Genomic DNA, 26,085 nt, shown 5'->3' on the forward strand with positions numbered 1-26,085 from the left:
CTTAAAAGATGTACATTTCATTAATCATGATTTTATCAAGAGAGACTTTAAACAACTTGATTAATCAATTTCCCAACATATACATGTAATGCCACAAAAAATGTTTGGTACCAAAGTATTTTATGTGCTATTCATGTCAGTTGCTGTAACATTGAATTAACACTCTTCTTTGTAAAGCGATCAATCTTTTTTATAAGCATGGCTGCTGCTGTGTATGCACCAAAAAAAAAAAAAACACAATCACTTGCAAACCATAGTAAAGAGTTTATTGTAGAAAAAAAAACTCAACAGTACAGCCCTCTCCCAGTATCAGTCAAAACATTTCCAAGAAAAATGAATACTAATCATAAGACTGTCAATTTTTGCGTTTCTTCATGATCATTTTACCAAATCACGTCTCAGAACCTGGGAGAGTTTAATCTTACAGCAGTGACTTTTAAAACCTCAACTACAACACTTTCTTCCTGTCTGAGGAGGTTTTCACTCCTCTGCTGCTCCATTAGCAGTGACACCCTCTGTGGTTCCATTGACTGATTTGTCTTTGTCTGCTTTTCCATTGGATACAGGAGCTTTAGAGACAATATCAGCCCAGGTTCCTTCACTCTTAAGGGCTGACGGGCGGAGGGGAACATTGAGAGCTCCATTTATTTCACCATTTACCTCTGGTTTTATCTCACTACCTGTTGCTTCGGATTTGATGTCCCCATTGGCTGTGCTGCTGTTCCCTCCATCAATTTTCGCTCCTGAGGCTTCCAACTTTGACTCTCCATTCACCTTCGTGACATCAGCACCTGAAGAAGCTCCATTACCGTCTCCTCCGTGAACATCTGCCTGCTGGTTTTGTTCAGTGGGCTTAACCACATGACCATTAACTGAAACTATGTCAGCACTCTCTGCTGAAGTTTCCTCCTCTTTCTGCTCCTCTTGGCTCTCGCTGGCATTCTCTCCAGACAGGCTTCCTCCTTTCTCAGCTTCCTTCCCATTTCCTGTTTCTTGGTCTGAGCCAGTCTCTGCCAAGTTCATCGTCTCCAAGTCGAATAACTGCTTAGATCCCAGGTTCAACCCCAGCTCTTTTACAACTGCTGCCTTTAACTCCTGATGTTTCTTTCTGTACTCTGTGAGCCTGTCACTATAAAAATAGAGATTGGAGATTTATTGATTAGAACATTCATTTAAATGTAAATTGTCTTCAAAATAGATTTTCCTGTCCCCTTTTTAAGTTATCAGCTTTAAAAAAATTAAAAAAAAAAAAAATTTGTGTTACAGCAATACAAAGTAGTGTTCCAAAGAAGCTTTAATAGTATGAAGTGGTTTAAAATATATCTTTATTGTCATTGTAAAAGTACATGGAAATACTGTAATACAAAAATACTAGCATACCTTTAATACAGAAATACTATATTTTGTTTTTGCTTGTTTTTACTTTTTGCCTTGTAATAGTTTGTCATTTAGGCAAGACCGAAACATTTATGAAATGCAGTGTAAAAAAAACAAAAGGCTTTTGTTTTGTTTGTAATGTTACATTTAGAGCTAGATATATAAATGTTGGTTGATTATTCTAATTTCAGTCTTAAAAATAATGGCTTATCGGTAACAAGACATAACTGTGACGTAATTTTAAAAAACATGTAAATGAATGCTACTCTTCAACAGACAGTATTCAATTTTTTCAAAAGCAAAACGTATGAATAAGATCTTTGTCCCAATTCTTTAAAAAAACAATGAAAGGAATTCCTCATCGAGTATATTTGTTTGTGTTATGGATTACAAGATGTGATCACTAACTGGACTACTGATTACATACATTTTTAAAATTGGTGTAAACTCAGAAATACACACATCTCTCTCTTGTGATAAACATAGTGCCTTAACAAGTTTTAAAAAGATAACCATCATTGTATTTACCTTTTTGCGATCCTCCTAATCCCCATCACCAGAACCATCTGTTCCAGCACCGTGTCCGATGAGGGACTTATACACTTGAAACAGAGAACAGAGACATTAAAAAAACAGTTCTCTTCTTCTTTCTGGGAGTTTTTAATGTTATCAAAGAATTCATGACTTCCCGAGCATACCTCCACTGTTTGCTCTGTGCAGTCGGCTCCAGCTTGTCTGAGAGAGCGCTCCACCTTCACTGCCTGCTTGGTTATGGTGCAGAGAAACTCTTTGCTGCAGCTCGTCTGAGAGTGCTCCTCTCCTAACTGAGAGAGGAAATAACCGTGAGATGAGATGCAAGGACAACCACAGAGTTCAGTTTACTCCAGGAAGAATATATGCTAATTTTGTAGAGGCTTATTGGAATCCAAAAGAATTTGGAGACACATCTGCCTTGTCCAGCCTGTCTGATTGACATTTTTAATTATTATTATTATTTTTTTTTTCATATACTTTATTAATCCCACGAGGGGAAATTCGGTTTTCACTCTGCATTTAATGGAGAGGTCTCAGAGTGAGGGGGCTGCCCACAAAGGGCGCCCCAGAGCGGTTGTTGGGGTTCGGTGCCTTGCTCAAGGGCACCTCGGCAGTGCTCAGGAAGTGGACTGGCACCTCTCCAGCTACCAGACCAATTTCCGGACTTGGTCCGTGCCGGGACTTGAACCGGCGACCCTCCGGTTCCCAACCCAAGTCCCTACAGACTGAGCTACTGCCGCCCCCAATGACACAAAAAGAATAAAATAAATAAACCATTCACACATATCCCTCTCGATCACACATATACTGTACACTAACCAATGAGGTGAAAGCAGTGAGGGCCTCTTTCTCGTGCATCATTGCACTTCTGTAGTCTCCCTTACTGCACATCCTCTGGGCCAGGAGGTGGTGACTGCACAGACAGGAAGCAGGGATTGAAATGGTTAAGATGTTGGAAAAAATAAAAGCAAATATTTTTACATGCTCTAAATGGCCCTTTACCTGAGGGCAGTGTGCAGATTGGTCGGGCCAAAGAAGGAAGTGTTGAGTCTCAGGGCGTTCTTTAAGTACTTTCCACACTGATCTCCAGTCAGCACCAAACCAAGACAGCACTGCAGGAAAACACAAGGAGATGAGCATTTTCAAGATAAAGTAATTATAATCTTTGTAACTACATTTGTGTGTGTTGTAACCTACATCCAGTGTTGCAATGTATGGATGGTCCTCTCCGTGGACTGTTAGCATCAGCAGGCGGGCTCTGAGGAGACACTTCTGGGCCAGACTGGTTTCCCCTCCAGCAAACATGTACACACCCAAGAGTGCCTACATGTGGAAAAAATATTTTCCACAAAAATGACATTTTGCACACATGACCTACTTAACAACAGTGCATACATTGACATATGTTTTCATGATCACCAGGATTTTCTGTACCTCCAGACTACTCATGCAATTGGTTCAACAAATCAGTATTGCTATTATACTCACATATTGCTGGATGGTGTTCGGATGGTCAAAACCAAGCACTCTCTCACTGATGATCACCGCTGTCAGCTGAACACTGCGAGCCTTAAGATCGTATAAAGTCACAGTAAGAATAGTGGCCACAGCAATGCGTATTTAACCTTCCATCACTTAAAATCTTTATTACACATACGGTAAATGTTCTTGATTCAAAAATCATTCTTCAGTTCAGGGATGTTTAAATTTAAATGTAACCATCAAAGAACGCCTTCGTATCACTTAGTTTGAGCAGTTCAGACAGTCTGCTTCTTTGTCTTTTATTGACCTCGACATGCTTTTTTCAAATGGTATACGTGTGAAGAACTTTTCTCATTGTTAAATGTAACTGTATAAAGTTGTGGAGCAGACTTCCTACCTCTGCTGGCTTTCCTTGCATATAGGCCACTTTTGCCATAATGGTGTGGCAGAAACAGGCCTCAGGGTGTAGGTTATCACACACCCTTTCAAACAGGTATGCTGCATTTTTCAGGTGCTCATGGGCCTGAGCCAGCAGACCTACAGAGAGGAAACATGTAATAGTTAAATCATCTGTTCATACCTCCTATGAGACATTCTTAACAGTAGATTTATTTTCATCCACCTTTCTCGAGGAAGGTCAGTGCAGCACGGTATGCTTTTGAAGCATCAGCAGTTGGCATGTGAATGTGTTTGACGAGAGGGAAGATGTTGAGGACATCATCCGGACCAATGGGAGCTTTATTTTGGCTGTCAAAGAAGTAGTCTCTCAGTCTCACCTGGTGCAGAATGAAAATGATCAAACGTCTTGTTGTTTTGCAGTATATTTGAGTTTATTTTAGTTTAGTATTCACAGCATAATTTGACATCATAGCTGAGTTCATGTCAAAACATTACAAGTACACAGGTTTTTCCAGTCTTTATTTAAAAGACTGATAACAGGTTGATTACATAATTCCGATGTTTTTACCTGTAATCCAGTTTTCAAACAGAATTCTCTGAGCAAAGAGATCTTCTGCAGGCCGTAGTGCTCCACCAGGTGGTTTGGACCAGAGCTGTAACAGGAACGAAAAAACTACTACATTAAAAAGTTCTAGAAAAATCATTGACATGGCTCCTGCTGTTTCAAGAAAGTTAAGAGCAGTGACCTAGAGGTCAGAGTCACCTCCTTTTATACAGAAAATGATGTCAAAAGCTAACAAACTGACAGACATGAAGTAAGAACAAACAGTGTGTGTTCTCACCCGAGGCTGTCACATAAGCTGTATGTTTCCTCAGTGTCCTGGCAGACCAGGTTCCACAGCTCAGCTCCAGTGAGCATGCTCCAGGGCATACTCTCTGAGGCCCCGGCCCCTCTGCCACGCCGCCTCGACTTCTTTTTGGTCTCTTCCCCCACAGAAGTGGGAGTGAAGTGGGAGACCAATAGGCAGCAGAGGAAGTGACTGACAGCTGCAGACACACTTGGCACATCTATACCCTGCTGAGACATAACCAGAGGCTGATAGCTCATTCTTTAAAAAATGCAAAGAATCACACCTGCAGCTTGTTTCATTACTAAAAACTACCTGGAGGAAATTGTTGAACACTCGTCTTGTTGAGCGGATGAACATTTCCCCAATGACCAATCTCTGTTTGAGACAGAATGAGGGATGTTAATAAAGCACATATAGGAGGGTTAACTGCTCATTTGGAGTACTTTAAACATCTACAATGTTATAAATCAAACACACCAGTATATGCCTCAGGCGGTCCTTGTGTTCTGACTGACTGATGGCCTTGACCACATGACCGAGATAGCGCAGATTGATGCCTCTCTCATGGAGGACCCGTTTTAGAGAAGTCCCATCCATTGGTGCCTCATTGTTTTGTAGGCATTGCTCAACCTGCAAGCACACACACATGTACATATGTTGATTTTGTTTCATGTTTGCAGTAAGGCATGTGCTTATTATAGTATACAAATATTAGATCCTCTTACAAATGCAGGTATCTGATGTGTGATGATGAAAACTGCAGCTTCTCTCAGCAACCTCTCCTGCAGCTTTGTCGACATGTTTTCAGCAGGAGGGAAGGAAACCCCTGAACACAAAACACAAGAACCAGGTTTGTTTGTTTTTTACCGCTAGTGCCTTTTGTTTACCTGTCAGTGTGTGTGTTTGTGTGTGTATGTGTAGTTTCTCTTGGTACCTGGAGAGAAGATGTCTGGGTTGAGGCGCATCTCAAAGATGATGTTGCTAACAGAGCCCACTTCTTTACATGCAGCTCGTACTGCATCAGTGGATCGAGAGTCACCTGAAAGTATGAAAACATTAGTTAGGCATGACCTGCGTACGCCTTAATCTAGATCTTTTGAAACTCTTCTTACCAGCTGTTGCACATTCTTCAAACCCTCCGTTTTCCTCCAGGATCTCTCTTACCCGCTGTGTGAACTGGCAATATCTAAAAGGAGAAAAAAGAAAACAGAATTTAAACTTGTGACAAAAGTCAAAGTTTTAAGATGTTTAATCTCATGTCAAACTCACTTGTGCTGGATAAAGAGTTGCACCAGTTCTGGCCTCAGTCTGCAGAGTGAGTGAGGAAAGCTCTTTGGAAGCCCAAAGTCTGACTGATAACTCTCAGGCCAACCCTCTTTGACACAATTCCTCTTCTCCTCGTTCTCTTCATGGCTTTCTTTACTCTCCTCTTCTCCTATGGCTGTCTGACTGTCTGTCTCTGCCTCAGGACAGAAGTTGGTGTCAGCTGGAAAGGTCCTGAACACATCCAGTATGTAGAACCTCTCATCAGCCCCCAGCAGACCTTGGGCATCCACTGAGGTGAACAGTGGTACCAGGTAGTTGTTTGGGGACACAATCGTGTGTCTCTGGATTGAAAGAGATTTTGAAGCTTGAGCCAGGTGCTCTAAAAGTCGTCTGCGCTTGGGGGACTCCTGGGGTCCCGCATTTACACCGTACAGCAAGCCTCTAAAGAGAACATGAAGGAAGACAATCAAACAGCGTGACAATAAAACCACAGTTTACTGGTATACATCGTTTCCATAAGGTGTACCTTGAGGCTGGAGTAGTTTCCTTCTCTGGGTCATTACTTTGCAAACCAGGAGCCAAACCCTGAGCAGTCAGACGCACGCCTCTGTAGTCTATGACCGCAGTAGGCAGAGTGTGTAGACCCTGCAGACCCTCTATGTCACTGTAGGCCTGGACTCCTCGAAGCTCCAGTCTCTGAGCAGCCCTGCACATGATAAAGGCTTTTTATCATCATGCGTTCAATACTGTATCTCATCAAATTATATTGTGTCCTATCATACTGTATCCTATCTTATTGCATCATACCTCATAATACCATATGTTATTATAGCAATTTATATTGTATCACAATGTGTCTTATCATATCAACTCTCACTGAATGTAATATTTTATATAGTATCGTATTGCACTATATCATGTTGCATCTACCACACCATAATACCATGTCATATCGCCAGTGGTGCACAACTTCATTACATGAGTCAACAATAGATCCTCCTAGTCAAATAAAATTATAAATATTATTATATTATTATCACAAGTTAAAGTTGCTCAGTCAAATTATTACTCTTGGTAAAGTTCTGGATAACTTGCCTTTAAATTATTTAATACTATACTGTTACTGAATCATATCATCGTATTGCATATCATATCATCGCATTGTACCACACTGTATAATACAATATCGTATCAACTCTTAACCAGTCTTATCTTATCTTATAGCCATGTATTATATTGTATATAGATGTGCCAAAACAATGCCATTCTTGAAAGTGAAACAGAAACTATTTCATAATGTTCTTATCTGTCACACCTGTGTTGTGCTCTCACCTGCGACCCCTCTCTCCACCAAACATTGCATTTGCTGTCCCCTGGTTTATGAACAGACCCCCCCACAGGAAAGCCGGGTCCTCAGTGTTTCCATTCACAGGTTCCACATAGCTGTCGACAACAGCCTCAGCCCCCTGTGACACGGCCTTGACAAATGCACTGTTTACCTGAGGAAACAGGTACAACAGGTGTGAGGACAAGAGAGAAGAAACTTTTTTTTTTTTTAAAGACACAAATCCTTGTTTACTTGGAGCATAGCCTTGTCTCTCTGCAGTCGCTCCTCCAGACTTCGCATTGGAAGATCTCGCGCTGCTTGCAACTCCTCATTCCAATCCGGAGCCTAAAAAATAACACATTATTACACATTTACTGCCAACACAAAGTAAATCGCTAAAGAATAAAAAAAAATATATTGTTATGTGTAACAAATAACCTGTTTAGCTAACTGATCATCCAGTCCCAGTCTGCTGAATGAGTTTTTGTGAGTGCGGGAGGCACAGGGAGGCCCCAGCCAGCTCAGTGTGTGGTAAGGAGTAGGCAACACTTCTGCTGGAGGTAACTGGGGCCTAAAAAAAAGAAGACAAACAACTTGATATTTATATGCACACCTCACTGTGTCCCACTGCTTCCTTAATATGTAAAGATATGTCACATTTTGCATAGGTTATAGTTACCTATTTTTGTGTGCTGTAAATGCTTGTTTGAAGGCGGAGCTTATTTGACAGAGCAGATCAGTGAAACAGTGACAAATTGGGGCCGATTGTACAGGTCGAGGATCAAACACTTCTTCTGTTGACCTGAGATATAAAGTGAGAAGAATTCATTATCACACAGAAACATTTATAAAGATTATTATTCATATCTTCATTGACACAAGCAAAGCAGTCTGGGGAAAAAAGGGAAATAACACAATGGGGTACAAAGAAAATATAAAGATTAAGACATTAAAACAGATTGAGAAAATATTAAGTATTATGAAAGTTGTTGTTTTTTTACCTGTTGAGAAAAAAACCTTTTGGGCAGGATGTGATGTCACACCGACGACCTTCTAAGGTTAACAAAGTGATGTACAGGAAGTCTCCCTGCAGCTTCCTGTGTCCAGGAGGTGGATTCCAGCAGCTCAAAGACAAGTCTTTGATGTAGCAGGGAGCCTGGTGGGACACATTTAAAGCCAGAGGGAGTCAGTGTGTGTGCGCGAATCACAATGGCCCAGTGTGGAAGAAGACTCCTGGGGTGCGACATACCTCTGGTTGGGAGCTATGTGGCAGCAGAGCCATCAGAGGTCTCTCTGAGGAACCTGGGAGGAGGTACTCAGGAGGAGCTCCGTCCTGAGTGGATGTTTCTGTTTTTGTGTTGCTTAGAGATCGTTTTAGGCTCTTTGCATTTGGTAAGCTAGAGTCTGTTGCAGAAACAGAGGAAGGTTTTAGGGTGAGCTTGACCTTTCGTTTGCATATTTTTGTAATGAAAAGTGTGTGTGTGTGTGTGTGTGTGTGTGTGTGTGTGTGTGCGTGCGTGCGTGTGTATACCTGGTGTTTGTGTGAGTGTCTCCAGCACACTTGGTGAACGTCCTTCTCTCAGTGCATCTTGAGGTCCTGACGCTCTCAGCAGCTCCAGCACACGAGCCAGATGGAGCGTGGCCGAGCAGGAAGTGTATGAGTCTGGAAAGACACATCAGCATGATTATAAATGTTACACTGACCTCTGGAACTGACAAACTGCCAAAAAACAAGGGACAAATATTTTCAAGGATCTCATTATTTCATAGAGCAGACAAGTTTGTGTTAGGCTAATTAAGGTTTATATTTTAAGTCTTTATAGCATCCCAAGTATTTATAAACAATTTATGTGTCAAATTTTGGCTGCAGCATCGTTTGTTTAAGTATTTTAACAGCCAGCGGATAAGAGGCAGACTAATTGGTTGGCACACAGCTGTAATGTTAGAAACTATAACCCTCTGCAGAAAAGTTGACTCAGCTATTTACATTGAGCTGAGAGAAACTTAAGTGTGTGTGAAAGGGAAAGCGTTACGAGTGTGATGCTATCGCACAGACTGGATTAATCTTAACAGAAGCTGAGAACTATCATCATGCCAGCAATTGTTTTCCATGTTAATTATTTCAATATGTTACGACAACAAGCAAACGTCGTCCTGTTATCTAAACAAACCTATCACAACTTTAAATGTTTATGTGAGATCGGGAGAGCTATTACAACATACGAACATGGTGTCACAATGGACAATTCAAATCAATGCATCACAATTCACCTACGTTAATCAAGCTTACACTGATAGCATTGGAACTTTATAAACGTTGTAAAAAACATTCAGATCTCTCAATATATGAAAAGACAAGCCTGGCTACAACTCAAACAGTGCACCTTTTTATTAATGGTCTTGTTTCGTCATGAAATAAGTATTTTGAGTTTTAGAGATCACAGCAAACAATCTTCTATCTTCTTAAGCTGATATTCAAGTTCTATATTCAGCTATCATACTATGAATGATAAGAAAATGAACTTTAAACATTTTTTCTTTAAAGGCTATAAAAACATTCAATGAAGTGTAAGCTGCATTACACACCAAGTTATTGCTGAAAAGCTTAGATACATATCTAAGAACTATGTTGAAAGAATATCTACATGAACTACAACAAAATAAAAAAAAATCACATATCATGAATATTAAATTACACAACAAAGACATCCTACAAATGCAGACTTGAAATAAATCAGAACCAATGAGAGGAAACTGTTCAGATACCTTCCACGAGGCGAAGGACAGTTCCTGGTTTGAGCCCCTTGATGCTCTGTAGTTCTGTGAGGGGGTCCAGAGTCGTGCCAGTAAGAGCCAGGGACAGGTTGGTGCGTGGACACACCTCATCCCTCAAAAGGAGAGTCATCACTACATCTTGAACAAGCCAGAATCCATGGACCTACGAAACACAGCAGGACATGCCAACAATTACAACATAAACCAACAAACTATTTAGGATAATGAATCACAGTTTTTTTGTTGTCTCACTAACACAACCTGTTTCTTTGATCTGTGAATGCTTTATATTAACAGTAGAGTGAAGAAAACAATCATCTTTTAGTACCTGCAGCTCAAAAGACTCCAGTCCTGCTCCTTGGATCTTCACAGAAAACGATGTGTCCTCCTCCTGCTTCATACCCAGGGCCTCTTTTTCCCCTGTCTGAGTGATTGCGTCTGTTTGAAGGAAAAGTCAGAGAAACGAAACTGACTCAGGATAATCACAAAGCTCTGCAACCGACAAGGTTGTAGTTTCGGCTGTTTCCTACTCTCTGCTCATTATGTTCTGGGAATATTTCCAGCTCACGACTTTGAAAAGACTTGTGTTGCTGTATGAATCATTGGGTGAAAGAATGAATGAATGGATTACAGTTTAGACTTCTATGATTCAGATTGCTCTGTCCTTTGTAAAGTAAAATTATGCTGAGCTGCGCTGAAGAGTGAGAGTGAGTGTGTGCTTGCCTGAAGGCCAAGAGTTACAGGGAATTTGTCACAGAAAGAGAAAATTGGGGTGTGTCTGCTTTCTCACAACCAGAGGGAGAGCAGGACCCAGCATGTTCCTCAATCTGTAGTGTGACTAAACCTGTTGAATTTGCCTGCTGGCCTCCATGTCATCTCAGGGTGAAGGGACAACCACACCCAGCCCTGGCATGTGCAGACAGCAGAAGAGTCAAACACTTCAATTAACGAACCTACAGTGTGGCAGCAGAGCACACCTGCATGCATGGATGAATACACATACTGTATATACAACACTTTTGACACAGAGCAAAGCAGGAAAATCACCTTGCTCTCACTGTACTCAATTGTACATTGAACCATCAGTTCATGTTGTAAATCTGGCACTACTTTGCAACTGGAAACCACCCAAAAGTAGCTTCTCTGTTCATGATTGGCTGGATGTAGGTCCCTCCTCTCCTTTAGTCTCTTGGAGCTATCAGCCTGCTTTCTATTGAAGCTGCTTCCTTACTACTACAGAAAACTATGCTGTTTTTTTAGCCATGACAAGTTAATCTTGGCTCTGGTTTGGCAGAGAATTGCTTCTCTGAATCAAATAGTACAAAAAATAACTCAATATAAGCTCCTCACATAAGAGACATAACCTACCAATCTCAACACTGCGCCCATGGATGCAAATGTTTTTTGGGGGTTGTGTACACACTGCAGAGTAAACACACACTCTGCCTTAATTCAATCATTCTGTCATGTTGAGGGCGAGTGTCAAAGGTTAAAGAGGTTAAGACGCATACTTGAGACAGTGGAGATGCAATCATAAGTAAGTGGAAACAAGGGGGGGGGGTTAAACTTTAAAATAGGTTTTCATTTTGAATGAGAGAGCACAGCACAGAGATTTTAAAGATTTAGTTCAAAGGATTATCATGAAACAGTATGTCTTTATATATTTATATTTTCCAGTGATGTTTGGGTGACCATCAGGTTTTGTTTGCGTAATTCTACCATAAAAGTTGAAATAAGAGATTCTCCAAATGTTGAAAAGTTTCTGAAAGCAGAGAAAAGCACCAGCCATGTTTAGAGCAGCAGAGCGGTGCTAAATCTCCCACACTACTCCCATTCTCTGGTGAGGGAGGCACCACACGTAAAAAGAAGGAAGAGGAACAGAGAGTGGAGCGGAGAAGAACAAAAAACACATTGCAGGAATTTCTTACCAGCCTTGGCTTGATTTCTTCCTCCTCCCTTCCTCACTTTGTCCTTCATGGCTGTGAATTTAAGTTTTTTCTTCAGCTGTCTTCTTGTATTTGTTCACTTCTTTGTGCTGGTAGTTGCTTCCCCTTTAAAGTCTAGCTTCAAAGTGCTGAAAGTATGCAGCAGAGAGGGAGAGAGGGTTAGGAAATGTGCAGCTGGATTGTTTCAGAGCCCAGCAGAGTGAAAGTAAAAACGGCTGTCTGTTCAGGATTGTGACTCCTGTCCCCTTTTACAGGGAAAACTTAGCTTATCTGTTCTCCCCAAGTAAGAAAGGCCACACCCTCTTATTGCTCCATACAGGCTTATTACTCTGCATGTCTCTCACACTTTGTTGGACTGGGTGTGTCCATGAATTGTAGCTCAACTCACTCTTCCTCCCCTCTCTTAACCGACTCCTCCCTCCTGTAATAAGCCCTGAAGGAGAGGTGGGAACTCCACATTGTTTTTTTGACAAAAAGTATTTAAGTTTACAAATGTTAAAATTCATTTATAATGACTATGCATTTGTTTGTGTTGACAACATTAGCTGTTAACTACTTTGTTAACACATGTATACCTTTTCTCCAAAGGGAGTCCTCTGTTGCATCCTGTGTTGACTCATGAAAATTAAGTCAGTTAAAATTAAAACAATGGTGAGACAGTTCACCTGCCACCAATGGGTGTGGTTGATCATTCATAGTTGAGAGCCCCACACCTATACATGCACATTTTACAAATACCTGTGTGCATATTTCAGTTCAGATCAAACATTGGACTTCAGGGTTAAGCTGAGCAGGCTTCTTCTTTGGTTGTTGCCTGAATACAGTATGATACTAATTTGATTTTCATCTGCTGCAGTCTCTTAGCCCTCACCAGTAGCTACCTGAGCAGAAAGACAGGAAAATCAAGCCGTCCTGCAACTGCTAGACCTGGTGGGAGAGGAATTCAGTGGGGAAATACACAATGACTTCTTATTAAGCATCATATTATTTGTGCGAAGACAAACAACATGTCTACACTAAACATATATCCCGTTTGCATTTATTGAATTAATCTATGTGCAACCTAATAAGCAGCAGTCACTGTCGTTTATTTTCTTTTAAGTAAAATGATTCCCCCTTCCTATTTTTTTTACATTTTTGAAGCAGTTGCGAAGTGTAAACAATTTCGTGACGTCAGGGGGCGGTGTCCTTGTGATGTTTCATGTAGCCTTCAAGTGATCCTCGTAAGTTTCGGTTATCGACGTGGGTCCCTGACCCGTTCCTTACGAGTCCCAGACTCGTCCTATCCTATGGGTCCAAGTCCATGACCTACGTTACTTATAAGAATGATTGTTTCTTACCCTTTTGATGATTTGTATTTATTAAAATGGCTGTTTCTTACCCTCTTGATAATTTGAGTCCCAAACTATTTATAGTAGTTGTGTGCATGTTAAGTGCTTTTGGTCAGCTGAAGCTGTTGTAAATGTGCTACTTGATTTGGCTTGATTTTTGCTTGGATGATTCGTCTTTCCCACACCTCTCACGGCACTCATACATAAAGGCAAACCTCACGTGTATACCACCCATTGGCACAATGGTCAGTTTCCCATTACGTCCCGTGTTTTATGATTCTGTCAAAGTAAGAGCACTTTCCAACACTCCAACACTCTGAACAAACAGGGAAAATAAAAAAAAGCTTACCTTTATTAACTCCATGAGGCAAAGAGCAGATGAGGTTGTTATTTTTGAAAGAAAAGTGGGGCCAACTGTCTGCTGGCCTCCCACTCATTAGTGACTTTGGCCTGAGCTTGACATAAACTGACTGACTTTGACATTAATATGAAGGCCAAAAAGCAGGATATCTGGTAAAATAGAGCCAGGATGGAGCATCAGAAGAAGTGTGGGAAAACACCATGCACGTCTATAGGCCTACTGACACTTACAAAGTAACAAAGTGTAATCTGTAGCAACTACTTGCAGCACTACTAACAATAAAACCAAGGCCAAACCAGACACAATGACAGAAGTTATGTTCACAAAATGTAGACTTCATCATTTGGGATGCAGCTTTTTCAATTGGGTAACAGCTCATAGAAATTTAGGGGAATGAAGCAGCAGATGAAAAAAAGCATGTGGAAAAAACTCTTGCCCTTGGCATAATGGGAATATTTTTAATAATCCAGTTAGGAATTTCCAAATCATAGCATAACGCGCAGGGCAGGGAAGAAAAAGGCAGAAAGATATTAAACCCCTGGGTCACACATTGTGCTCCTAAAACCTGCATGGAGGAAAGAAAGGAACAGGTTAAGATGCTGGGGTGAGATTAGATTAGACCTTGTGGACAGAGACAGTCGAGCATGTCTTCCTTAAGAGCAGTCTCTACTTAAAGCAAGGACAGAAAACATTTACAGAGACCTCATGGACCTGGGAGAAACTTCAGTTAATCACCATGGAGATGAAAGCCAAGAAAGATTTTTTTTTATCCATAGGCCTACATTATATTGTCTTCAGGTTTTTTCTCCTCCCTTTGTTTATGCTAACTGTAAAGGCCAATAATTTGACTTATTTTAGTTTTCGTCTATGGTGGAGTTTTGGGGCTTTTATTTTGAAGGCTTCCTTTAACCGGAAGTGCGGTACAACGGTAGCTATGGCAACAAACGCCAGTAAAAAGACGTTGATGGAGGGTAAGAAGTTAAACAGTACAGAAACATTAAGGAAAACAGTGTTTTGGCATCAGTCAATTGGGGAACAAGGTTGGTACAATTACATAAAGAATATTTCAGTTATGTAAATGTTTATTACAAATGTATGACGTTCTGTAAAGTTAAGGAAGGAAATTAATGAGCTGCTCAGTTAAAAAACGTTTGTAATTATTGTTTGTTTTTTGCTCAGCTCTTACGTTGATGAATGACACCGACGGACATTAAAGGCATTTATCACCAGTTCTGGCCTTCTTTATATTGACTGGATGCTACACTAACAAACCCTGTTACCTCCAGAAATAGGACTAAATAATGAGTGCCTTCAGACTGTAGGGGGCAGTAATGCGCCAAAGCTAGGTCTAGAGTCCAGACTGACAATCCAAAAGAAGAAGACTAAACACAGCTGGTATTTGACAGGAGGCTGTCCTTTACAAGCCAAGCTAACCAGTATTAACCTGTATGAACTTTAGGTATAACGTTATGTGAAGCTGTCGGTGAGTAAAGGCAAACACACTGTCGGTTTCTTTAACATTTAACAGGTTGTGAAAACAAAGTGTGTCAGTAATGTCTCTGCAAGTGTTCATACTTAGCTGTTAGCATAAAGAAGCTGGACTAACCGACCATTGGGTTGTGGGGTGTGCTTGTTATCTTTTCCACAATAACACTACTAAACCTAGACATAAGCATTGACATGAGCTTGTTTTGTGTAGGATACATAAACACATTTTAAAAGGACTGGATAGACACATTAACTGTTAGCGTGCTATGACATTGACATTACGTGTTTACATTTTGCATAGCGTGCAGCGGCGCAGACCAGCACATAATGAGATATCTGTCTCTCGGGCTTTAGAGATGGGATTACAGTGCCTGTTAATCAAGCTGCTTTAACACGGACATTTCAACAACTGTTTCAGTCCGCCGCATGTTGTATGACAGTGCCTTCCTTTCAGTGTCAGGCTCCCTCTGCCCCTCCTCCGGTTCGAGCTGAGGGTCGGGGTCACGTCTTGAACTGATGTCATGCAGTCCAGGTGAAGAGGGGGGTCTTTCTAAGGCCGCCCCCCCAAACAGCAACAACCAAGAGCAGCTCAACAACCCCAGTGGGACTTTGGCTGCAGGGAACCCCCCCGAAAATCCGGTATGGGAGCCTATACGTGATTTTGGTTTTGGTCTAAATGTGTTGTTTTTCAGGGGTTGGATCTTGGTTTGAGATTGCAGATGTTCTGGCTGAGATTATAAGTGTGAAACATTAACACTCATTTTGCGATGTGCTGTCTATAGGTTATCTCTGTTCAAGATTATTTTCAGTCCTGTCATTGTTGCTCATTGATCAGCTGCAGAGGTACAGAGGGCGGCTTGGCTCCATGCCAGTAAAGTTTATTTTCAGTCTTTGACGAGGCTGATCTGTGATTAGGGAAACTCTAAAAGGTTTAAGCAAGTGGATGAAGTCAGACTGAAGTAAATGTATCCTATAACAAATCAGGATGAAACATTACACATTTTCAAGGCCACGCAAGTACTGATATATTTCAGCACTGAGATATTTCATCAGGTAATAAACTTTACTCCTCTCACGTGATTATTACATGTAATTTAAATCCACGTGTATATTTTAAACTTATTGCTCACTTGTTTTACAAGATCGACAAAAACAACAACAATTGACTATCTCTTGTAAATCTGAATTATTGATGAAAAAGTACAAACTTTGTACTCCTTTAACCTCAGGCATGCAGAGATAGCTGCTGCATTCTTTTACCTACTGAATGAAAGAGGTTAGTGTGGATAGTGTGAACTTATGGAGAGAGTATGACCAAAGTCACATACTGTCTCTCTGTAAGGCGAGCACATGTTTTACATTTTTTGACACTACAAAGTCCAGAAGAGACAATAAAAGCAGCACGTTGTTGGAGGTTAGTGTTACTGTGTGTTTGTCTGTCGATGATAAGTGGGAATTATAAAGCAAAGTATTCTATATTATTTTCCAGAGGGTTTACTGCTGGAGGAACATTTGTTTTTGTGTAACATGGCATTCAACAAACAGTTGGATAGCAGAGACATACAAGATCAGTAAGAGTTATTTCTAAAGGAGGGTTTAGGCTTTCTAAATGCACATTGTCAGTTGTGAACAATGTAGACGTTTGTTGTTGTGCACAGTGCATGGAAGTGATTCATAGGAAGAAAAAAAAGGTTGTTTACAAGCTGAAGCTGCATCAGTAGAAACAAAGACAAGAGACAGCTTGTAGAGGAGGAAAGAACAAGGAAGTGTAATCCATTCCTGTCCTTTCCTTTGTCTTGTGTTTGTAGATACAAGCTTAAAATGGGGACACAAACTGAACTTAGACTTCTGTATTTACCAGGTTAAACCGTGGATTTTTGTCAGAGGGGAAACAGTTGCATTTGTGTAGTAGCAGGGAATTTGTTCTCATCTGATCCATATTGCAGACATGAAGAAGAAGTATTGATTAAACATCTTATCATCCTGTTTTTCTTCCAGGTGTCGCCTGTCGTGGATGAGGCCTCTCCTTGTTCCACGTCCTCTTTCGAGATGCTTGACATGGAGTCTGTCCCGGCTCCTTACCGAGAGGTGCGGCCTCACTGGTTTTTCTGCCGACGGGCTGAGGAAAGTACCTCCTGGCTCCCTTTCAGCAGAGAAGACTCTGACAAACTGGAGAATGCCTGGACCACAGGTAAATACACTGACCATTCACAACAGTTTAACTAAACGCTCAAGTTTGGCATCAAGCACATGTGCTGTTTTACGTCTTAAGTGAATTACCTACTTATATAAACGGCTTATTAAGACCTAAGAGAAAGAATACAAACCAATAAAAAAAAGAGCAGTGATTAAGTTCAGTGGGGGACAGGATGGCAGTTCTCTCGCCCACACTCTTTGAGAAAGAGATGTCCATTCATTCCAAAGGAGGGCCATAGATGCAGAGGTTAGCGACAGCTAGCTGTGGTCATTATGCAATTTTGTCCCATGGGTTAATGTAAGATTTTAACTTGATAATGACCGACTCTATCAGAAACATACCAGGATCAAAGTTGTATTCTATCCATGAACTAATGCACCTATTCCTCAATCCGAAAAAAAGGGAAACTATTGCAAATCCAATGCCAACACTACAGCGTACTCATAAAACCTTAGATAAAGATTAGATCTACTTTTTTAAGTTTGTGTACGATTGTGTGTGTGTGTTTCCTTTGCAGTAAATGAAAAGAAGGAGGAGGTCGTCATAGCTGTGGAAGGAGAGCGGTATGATGTACATGTTAGAGAGAGGAAACGCTACGCCGTGTACTGGGAGCAAGCTCCCACTGAAGTCCGGCGCTGTACCTGGTTCTATAAAGGAGACAAAGACACCAGGTTCCTTCCATATCCTGAGGACTTCAGCCAAAGACTGGAGGTAGCCCCACTCTGACCCCTCACCATCACACTGTCCAATCCTAAAACTTCTGATCCACACTTTTCCATTACTTTTCTTATTACTACATTAATACTAAGCTCTTTTCATATGTGTACTTAATCCTACATCTCCAGGAGGCCTTTATGATTGCAGTGACTTTAGACGAATGGAAGACAAAACTGGAGTTTCCCACTGGAGAGACCGTCATCCTTCACAATCCCAAAGTAAAGCCTGCTGTTATAATGTCAATCGCAAACTAAAACATATCCGTCATATGTGACAAAGGCACAGCACGGTGTTTCAACATGAGGTTGAGTGTATATTTCTGACAGTCCTCTTTTCTATTATTTTCCTGATCCCGTCTCAGCTTATGATGCAGTATCAGCCAATAGGATTGCAGGATGAGTGGGTGTCTTCACCCTCAGAGCAGACCCGGCCACGAACAGTAAAGAGAGCAGTGGAGAGCATCTCAGTGGAGATACCTGATGGTATGTGTATGCATGTACTAGTAAGATGTAGAACATAATAATATATATTTTCAAACAGTAGCAGCATGAAACTTTAGTGCTCTTGTTCCTTATTTGTGCTCTAAGGTGAACCAGATAAAGTGGACCACCTTGTCTTTATGGTCCATGGCATCGGCCCTGCGTGTGACTTGCGCTTCAGATCCATCATACAGTGTGGTATGTGTGACTTTGTGTGTGTGTATGTTTTTTATATATATATATTTTGTAAATGCATACAGTATACTGCATCCTTGTCTTCTTAAACCTCTCCAGTCAATGACTTCAGAAGTGCTTCCCAGTCCCTCCTGGCCTCTCATTACAAGCGGGCTCAGCAAGAAGGCGTTATAGGGAGAGTGGAGTTCTTACCAGTCAACTGGCACAGCGCTCTCCACGGGGACGCCACTGGTGTGGATGAGTGAGTAATAAGAGTTCTTGTTTCTGAGGAGAATAAAAAGTATTATTGTTATTAATGACTCAGAACGTTCAAACTCAGCCTTGCCTTCGGCCTTGACTTCTCTCTCATTCACCTCTTCCTAGGGACATCCAGAGGATCACTCTCCCCAGCATCAGCAGGCTCAGACATTTCACCAACGACACTCTGCTGGACCTGTTTTTCTATAACAGCCCCACCTACTGCCAGACCATAGTGGACACAGTGGCCTCAGAGATTAACAAGCTTCATACCCTCTTTAAACAGAGACACCCAGAGTTCAACGGGGCCGTTTCAGTCGTAGGACATAGCCTGGGTATGACATGCACAAGCTAACATAAAACAAATGCATAGTATTTGAAGTTCTGACTTTTAACTGTCTCCTGCCCCAGGTTCATTGATCCTGTTTGACCTGCTAACCAATCAGAGGACAGGATCAGACGGGGTACAGTGGCATTTGCATTAACACTAGTGATAAAAAAGGCTGCCTATTTCTCTACATATTAAGATGGTCATTTCTCTTTTCTGTCCTTTATCGTGCTGAAGGTGCCTTCTGATGAGCCCTTTCGTCTGAACTGTGCCACACTGGAGCAGATTCTCACCAGACTAGGCCTCCAGCAGTACCTGGATACACTACAGGCAGAAAACTTGGACCTGGAATCCCTGGTAACACACACACACACACACACACACACACACACACACACACACACACACACACACACACACACATATACAATTCATTCATAGTGCAGGCTTCAAACTTGTGGATTTCCTCTCATAGGCTCTTTGTCAAGACAGTGATCTCAAAGATATAGGAATTCCCCTTGGACCACGTAAGAAGATCCTGAACTATGTCAAGAGGAAATGGCTTCCAGAGGTTAGAAATATTCTAAAAATATCCACATTCTAAGCTTATTTGATTTACGCTAAGGAACCCTCGTAACACAAAGTGCTCGTTAACATTGTTCAGTAAGTATCTACTTTTCAGAAGTAGGTCAAATAATAATACATAGACCTTTCTCTGAACAGGACTGTAGGACAGGAGCAGTTCGCTTGGCACCAGGGTTGCAAGTCCCAGCTCCAGAGACGAAGGATCCTGATGGTAACCATCCCTCAGGACTGACGACGCAGCAGTCCCAATTCCACAGGGCGCAGTCCATCACCAGTGCTGTAGACTATGAATACTTTGACATGGGCATCGGACAGGTACCGCACACAGACATACATATGTTAACTTGTGCTTGGGAAAACATGTAGATAAATGCTTTGATGCAACACCTACCTGCTTCTTTCCTCCATTGCTTGCCTGGACAGACCAATGGAGGCATAGCCAAGGGACAGGTGTGTCTCACATGGTGCTGCCGTGCTCTCAGGCTTTTGTCTTATCAAATTGTGCCTGGAGTTTCTCCGACATACAGTCCGATCTCAAGGGACTGTACTACAGTGGTTGTTTAAATAATATTTGGATATTGTGCGCTGATAGAGGCTACCATCTTTGTCCCATCCAATCAGACAACACAGCACTACACTCTGTCTCTGTGCTCATTCGGTCCTGCATGAGTGGTCAGCCCCCTTGATGTCCTTGTCACCTGCAGTCATACTCCCTGCTTGGTTTTTTTTTTCACGTCATCAATAGTTTTCATTTTCCCTACACACAAGGGAATTAATTAATTCGTCTGTCTGATTATCTGTGTCTTCCTCAACAATGTAGTTTAAGGTCTGACATTTTTTAACTCCATATGTGTCCACCTTTCATTCGCAGGTTTCCATCGATTACCCACAACTGGCTTTCCACCCTCAAACATTTTTTGCCTTCGGTTCTCCTATTGGAATGTTCCTGACTGTCCGTGGCCTCAAACACATCGACCCAAACTACGCCTTCCCCACTTGTAAAAGCTTTTACAACATCTACCACCCAGTGAGTGCTCCCTATTAACTGTATCTGCCCATTCATACACACCTCCAGTAATCCCCCCCCCCCAAAAAAAAAGCCACTTTCTTTTGCCACAGTGTGAATTTTTTGTTGAATTTGCAAACAAAGATGCTTTAACAGGGAAGATATTAAAATGTGTTACCACGGCAATAAATCACAAATTAAAAATACAAGCAGCAGTTTCATAATTATGAATTTCTTAAGAGAGAGAAGAAAAAAAAAAAGAAGAGATATCATGAACGCGACCTCTTTATTGCTGTGCAGTATGACCCTGTGGCCTATCGGATAGAGCCCATGATTGTGACCGAGGAAGACTTGGAGCCCATGTTGATTCCTCACCATAAAGGCCGCAAGAGGATGCACCTGGGTAAGTCTTTCTGTTTCCCTGTCATTGTTTTAATGAAACTTTAATGCGGTATCGACTTCTGTTTGGCTTAATGATCATTTCTGTTTCTGTTTGCCTGCTAGAACTAAAGGACAGCTTGACCCGTATGAGCATGGATTTGAAAAACAATGTTTTGGGATCATTGCGGACGGCATGGCAGTCCTTTGCAAGACTACCAGTTGCTGCACTGCCCCCAGTAGAGGAAGGTGAAAATACAATGGAGAGAGATCTTCAGGAGACACATGGTAGATAAAGCACTTGTATTTGCCTTTTTGTTTTTACACGCATAAGAATGTGTCTATACTAGTGTGCTGGCACTCCTCTCACCCCTCTGTGCGTGCAGCACCCTTCCCCTCTCTTATTCTGCTCTGTGTGTTTTTGCTGTGGCCCTCCTCAACCCTTACCTCCCTGCCTCTAACCTCAGCCTCAGAGGCAGTCACTGCTTCTGCTAAGATGGGGAAAAAAAGTGCTGATATTTGTACTAAAATGCTGGAGTGGCCCAGGGCCCCTAATAAGAATTACATCCCAGGTAAGCCAGGAGAGTCACTTGGGTAAAATAAACTACAAAAAATTGTTAACTTTTTTTTTTTTTTTTTAGCTTTCAAAAAGCTTTCCAATCAATAATTCCTATTAGTGAAAGCCTACAAGCAGTTGTTAGATTATGTGTGTTCAAGTAACTCTGCAAGTCTGAATCTGACAAGAAAAAGAAAGACATTCTTCATTCAGAAAAAACATTTCTATTGCTTATCTTGGAAAGTTTACATCCTCACAAAGAGAAATGTTATGTAACTTATGATCTTTCATAATCGCTGCAGGCTCTTACTACTCCTCTGCTCGTCTACCTGCACTAACCTATCTATACATCTAAACGTCAACACAATGTTCATTCACTGACTCTTCCTTCAGGCTTTTTCCTCCCTCTCCGCTTGTCAGTTTTGATTGGTTGAATGTATTAACTGTTTCACTGACTGTCAAGATCAAAAACAGATACAGCACAACCAGTCAAGGCAACACTCTCCTAGGTACTGAACAAACAGAACAAGTATAGTAATGGCTGCATTTGTTGTTGTTTTTTACAATACTGAATACCTTTATTGGACTTCAACCAGCTTGTGGTGTCAGCAGATCGTTTACAGAAGCGGCATGCAAGTACATGTCCTGTCCTTTCCAACTGCACCCCAGGTTCTACCCTGTCAGTTTATTAAATGGATCAAATGTAATGCTGCTGCTGTAAGAACAGGCTGTACAATTAAATTAAACAAATCCTTTGTTTGTCTTTCCTTTCAGTAACAGTTAAAGATGGCCTACACTGTCTTTGTTTGTTGTTTCAAGTATAGTGATGCAAAAATCAAAACGTTTAGAAGACTATTTAGGACACAAACAATTTCATTTCAATTCACTATTATTAGGTTTTCCATTTAGATATCGCGTCAACACAGAAGTGGATTGTCTGTGAGGAGTTCTTAGTTTGTTATGAAACAGATTGAAATCAGTATTTTTAATGTGACCAACAAAAGATTTGAATGAAGGTCGATTATTTCTATAAATGCATTTGTTCAAATCCCTGCTGGGTTGGTGCCAGATGATGTGGTGAAAGTCTGCGACAGAAAGTCTTCTCTACATGTTCCATATCAAAGCTTCACACAGAGTGTTACGGTACATTTACAGTAATTGTTAAAAACGCCACACACACAAACACAAAATCAGTAAAGAGAGAAAATACAACTTTGTCCACAGGATTTCTAGAACTCACAGTGATCTAATACAAGTTCAAAAACTATTTGTTTTTGTTAGAAGCTCCTCAGATAATCGTTTTTATCCTAAAAGGAGATGAAGGTGGCCTAGTGGTTGGGTGGTGCCGCATTTACAGGGGCTGTGGTGTGATTCAGGTCCGACCTATGGCTCCTTTCTTGCATGTCCCCCCCCCCCTCTCTCTGTCTCTGTCTCTGTCCCCAATGTTCCTCTCTCTTCACTGTCTTATCAAATAAGGCCTAAATGTACAATATAAATCTTTAAAAACATGAGTGGTAGACTTCTGTAAAATCCACTCAAGTCTACAACTGAATAGGTTTTTATACTGATTGCAGCAGAGAGCACCGTCTCCCTGTTCTCCTTTTTTCTTTTGTTCTTAATCAAAAAAAATTAAGCGATCTGCTGCTGGCTGTTTTTTTTTGTCTGTGTTTTACCGTAGAGACTCATTAATTTTTATTCTGTCCCAGTAGCAGCAGCAGCAGCAGCAGCAGTGTGTGAGGAGGCAGAGGCCTCAGCTTTGACAGAGCAGACAGAACAGCCGGAGATTAAAGTGGGGATGTTGAATGGAGGACGAAGGATCGACTTTGTACTTCAGGAAAAACCTATCGAGAGCTTCAATGAATACCTGTTTGCCATCCAGTCTCATCTTTGTTACTGGTGAGTCATACATACCTGTGGTGGGGTTGACCTACAGGAGCTATGCTCGTTTTATGTAATTGATATTGTTTCTTTCTTTACTAACATTTGCACATTTGATTTATTGTCAGCCAGGCACACACGTACACACAAACATATGACACACGCTCCCTGCACTCACCGTCTTCCCTCCCAACCTTACACACTCTGCTACTGTACATGTTGTGTTAAGGGCAATGTTTTTTCCCTGCGTTCAATCTGTGCCTCCCCCTACAGGCATAGCGTGGAAGTAGTGTTTTTTATGCCCCCCCCTCCCCCTGCATCCTACCTGTAACATGCCTCCCCCCCTCCCTGATTCTGATTCTGATTGTTCAACAACAGTTACTTATGTTCTCTCTTTCTGTCTATCAATGTGTCTGTCAGGGAATCTGAGGACACAGCTCTGCTGCTGCTGAAGGAGATCTACGACAAGCAAGGTGTGGCCTTTGAACAGCCACAACAGTAATGAAGTTTTATAAATGTCAACTTGTTTCCTCATCATGACTGTGACTTGAAAGTCATAAGATAAGAAGCGCTGACAGAGCAAGAGGCTGCAATAATGCTATTCAAGAATGCCTTACTGCCCCACCTTCTCCTTGTTTCAAAGTGGAGGCTGTTTGGCAGCAGTCAGGTGATTGTGTGGTTTAGATATGTCAGTTATCCTGTATTTTGCGAGACAAAGCTTTTGTTGGCGCCGCCTTCACGGCCATCACAGGGCCTGGTCTGATGTCTGAGAGTTGTTTCAAATTCCACATAACCAGTGTTGTGCTCCTGGTCGTTTTCTTCCATTTTGCACTTTTTGTAACCAACATATCATACATATAGTTCTATAATACTGACGCACACATTACTTGTATAATAATAGAAAAACAGATCAAGCTGTATAAAGTATAAAAATTATACTCATTTCACATTCAATCTCTTGTTATACCTCTGGGCTTGGCTTTTTACAACCAAAAACATGTTTAAGACTACCAGAATATAGTTCAAATAGTATGGGACTTAAATTTGAAAGTATATCCCATAAATATTGATGTATATAACAAGACATGCCCGTCTTATCAAATAGATTTTAAGGCAAGTAAGCTTTCCCTCAGCCTAACACAAGATATTACATTTATCTAAAAAGTGGTTAGGGTATTTTATCTGATTTACTGTGACATGTTTACTTTCTCATCAGGAACATGAAGGTTCATTTTTGTATGTGTTACAAGTCCTCTTGACAGCTACATTTTCTTTATGTCAACATGGAGGACACTTGAAAGCCAAAGCTGCTACACTTACATGTGCAATGCAACAAATTAATTAAATTAACACATTTTTTTTCATTTCTCACATGTAGGCCTGTCCTGCAGTTTGTTCATATTTCAAGATGCACTTCAATTTGATCATATTTTCATATGGGTAAGAAGTAGTACATGCACATTCTCGAACTGACAAGCGAACTGTCTTTTCTAACTGTGTTCATGCGCTGGATGTGTGCGTGTGCAGCTTGTACTTTATGTTTTAGTAGTGTGCAAACTGCGAACGTTACAGAAAGACCAGTTTAGCTTCCTCTCCCTGAGGTCTGTGCCACTCCCTGAAAAAGGTTCATCCTCTTTAATATGGTTGATAGTGGAGCCAAAATGAATCCTTTTGTAATGCCTAACATCATGGTATTATGTTATCTAAACAAAAACCAGTTCATCCCATTACAGAATAGTATCTCACATATTAACTCTTTTCATAATGGAAGGGCCAAATGATTCATGTTCTCTCCTCTTTACTTGTTTCAGGAAAGGGGAAGAATTTCTTCTATCTGTATTGCACGACCTTCTGTTTAATGTTAGAGCAGCCTTTCTCAACAGCTTCTGCCTCTGAGTCAAATGTTCATATTTCTCATGGAACCAGCATAAAGTTAACTGTCAAGTGAAAATAATGGGTTTTTTTTGTTAAAGTGCATGGTAATACGATTATATAAGACTCATATTTAATACATTATTTTTTATTAAAAACATGTAAGAATCAATTATCAGTTAGTCAGTGTTTTGAATACAGTTTATCAGCACTTTTTGTATCCTCAGCATGGGATCCAGACTACAAAATTGAGAAACTTTTTTTGTAGGTGTGATTTCAGATGAGTTATATGTGAGGGACTGTTGGGGTAGCACAGCCCCCACTACCAAAGCTCTGTTAACCCTAAATTATATCTCAGCCATCTGGCTATAATATCCACAAAAATATATGATTAAAAATAACAAGCTTGTTAATTTTTCTTCATTAAAAACTGCACTGATCACTTCTCACAAAGATGTTTCCTGGGACCTTCCCATTGTTTCTGTTATTTGTGTCTTTCCAGTAACACATGACTTTATGC

General features: G+C 41.0%; 2 protein-coding genes and 1 long non-coding RNA gene across 7 annotated transcripts; 2 read left to right on the top strand and 1 right to left on the bottom strand.

Moving 5' to 3' along the window:
- Positions 1 to 244: 244 nt before the first annotated feature.
- LOC306826751 (clustered mitochondria protein homolog) lies at positions 245 to 14,978 on the bottom strand. Of its 2 annotated transcripts, XM_079348264.1 has the most exons (30): positions 14,912 to 14,978; positions 14,385 to 14,472; positions 11,940 to 12,085; positions 10,340 to 10,449; positions 10,003 to 10,174; positions 8,768 to 8,899; positions 8,486 to 8,640; positions 8,238 to 8,392; positions 7,916 to 8,038; positions 7,675 to 7,807; positions 7,489 to 7,581; positions 7,242 to 7,408; positions 6,436 to 6,615; positions 5,913 to 6,350; positions 5,756 to 5,829; positions 5,578 to 5,682; positions 5,369 to 5,469; positions 5,121 to 5,273; positions 4,956 to 5,018; positions 4,635 to 4,867; positions 4,361 to 4,445; positions 4,016 to 4,169; positions 3,791 to 3,930; positions 3,400 to 3,480; positions 3,109 to 3,234; positions 2,914 to 3,023; positions 2,731 to 2,824; positions 2,076 to 2,201; positions 1,906 to 1,979; positions 245 to 1,129 (listed from the first exon to the last, which is right to left on the bottom strand). In XM_079348264.1, the coding sequence occupies exons 3-30, from the start codon at positions 11,986 to 11,988 to the stop codon at positions 481 to 483; spliced, it is 4,275 nt and encodes a 1,424-aa protein (XP_079204390.1). In that variant the 5' UTR covers positions 11,989 to 12,085; positions 14,385 to 14,472; positions 14,912 to 14,978; the 3' UTR covers positions 245 to 480. The 2 variants fall into 2 exon arrangements, with proteins under 2 accessions (XP_079204390.1, XP_079204391.1); XM_079348265.1 differs by lacking the exons at positions 14,385 to 14,472; positions 14,912 to 14,978 and adding an exon at positions 13,638 to 13,732.
- Positions 14,605 to 14,878, top strand: LOC306828350. The gene is made up of 2 exons (XR_013779730.1): positions 14,605 to 14,689; positions 14,829 to 14,878. It is a non-coding gene; the product is annotated as an uncharacterized lncRNA (long non-coding RNA).
- Positions 14,979 to 15,030: 52 nt separating the features above from the next.
- ddhd2 (DDHD domain containing 2) lies at positions 15,031 to 24,215 on the top strand. Of its 4 annotated transcripts, none has more exons than XM_079348937.1 (19): positions 15,031 to 15,132; positions 15,592 to 15,776; positions 17,136 to 17,328; positions 17,852 to 18,045; positions 18,180 to 18,269; positions 18,413 to 18,533; positions 18,639 to 18,728; positions 18,825 to 18,966; positions 19,089 to 19,297; positions 19,374 to 19,426; positions 19,528 to 19,647; positions 19,766 to 19,861; positions 20,014 to 20,190; positions 20,747 to 20,902; positions 21,182 to 21,284; positions 21,386 to 21,547; positions 21,727 to 21,831; positions 23,525 to 23,711; positions 24,114 to 24,215. In XM_079348937.1, the coding sequence occupies exons 2-19, from the start codon at positions 15,654 to 15,656 to the stop codon at positions 24,193 to 24,195; spliced, it is 2,403 nt and encodes an 800-aa protein (XP_079205063.1). In that variant the 5' UTR covers positions 15,031 to 15,132; positions 15,592 to 15,653; the 3' UTR covers positions 24,196 to 24,215. The 4 variants fall into 4 exon arrangements, with proteins under 4 accessions (XP_079205063.1, XP_079205064.1, XP_079205065.1 ...); XM_079348938.1 differs by having other exon boundaries at positions 23,528 to 23,711; XM_079348939.1 differs by lacking the exon at positions 21,727 to 21,831.
- The last annotated feature ends 1,870 nt before the right edge of the window (positions 24,216 to 26,085 follow it).

This window comes from Symphodus melops (genome assembly GCF_947650265.1).
Source record: "Symphodus melops genome assembly, chromosome: 1".
NCBI lineage: Eukaryota > Metazoa > Chordata > Actinopteri > Labriformes > Labridae > Symphodus > Symphodus melops.

Bases quoted from the DNA above. Each gene is read 5' to 3' on its own strand.
- LOC306826751 (XM_079348264.1), bottom strand. From the start codon at position 11,988: ATGAAGGACAAAGTGAGGAAGGGAGGAGGAAGAAATCAAGCCAAGGCT. The intron at 5,274-5,368 runs GTAAGAGGATCT...GTGTGCTTGCAG, and splicing joins CACATCAGATACCTGCATTT to GTTGAGCAATGCCTACAAAA. The intron at 3,024-3,108 runs GTAGGTTACAAC...GTTTTCCTGCAG, and splicing joins CATACATTGCAACACTGGAT to TGCTGTCTTGGTTTGGTGCT.
- ddhd2 (XM_079348937.1), top strand. From the start codon at position 15,654: ATGTCATGCAGTCCAGGTGAAGAGGGGGGTCTTTCTAAGGCCGCCCCC. The intron at 18,729-18,824 runs GTATGTGTGACT...AAACCTCTCCAG, and splicing joins CAGATCCATCATACAGTGTG to TCAATGACTTCAGAAGTGCT. The intron at 21,832-23,524 runs GTAAGCCAGGAG...CTGTCCCAGTAG, and splicing joins TAATAAGAATTACATCCCAG to CAGCAGCAGCAGCAGCAGCA.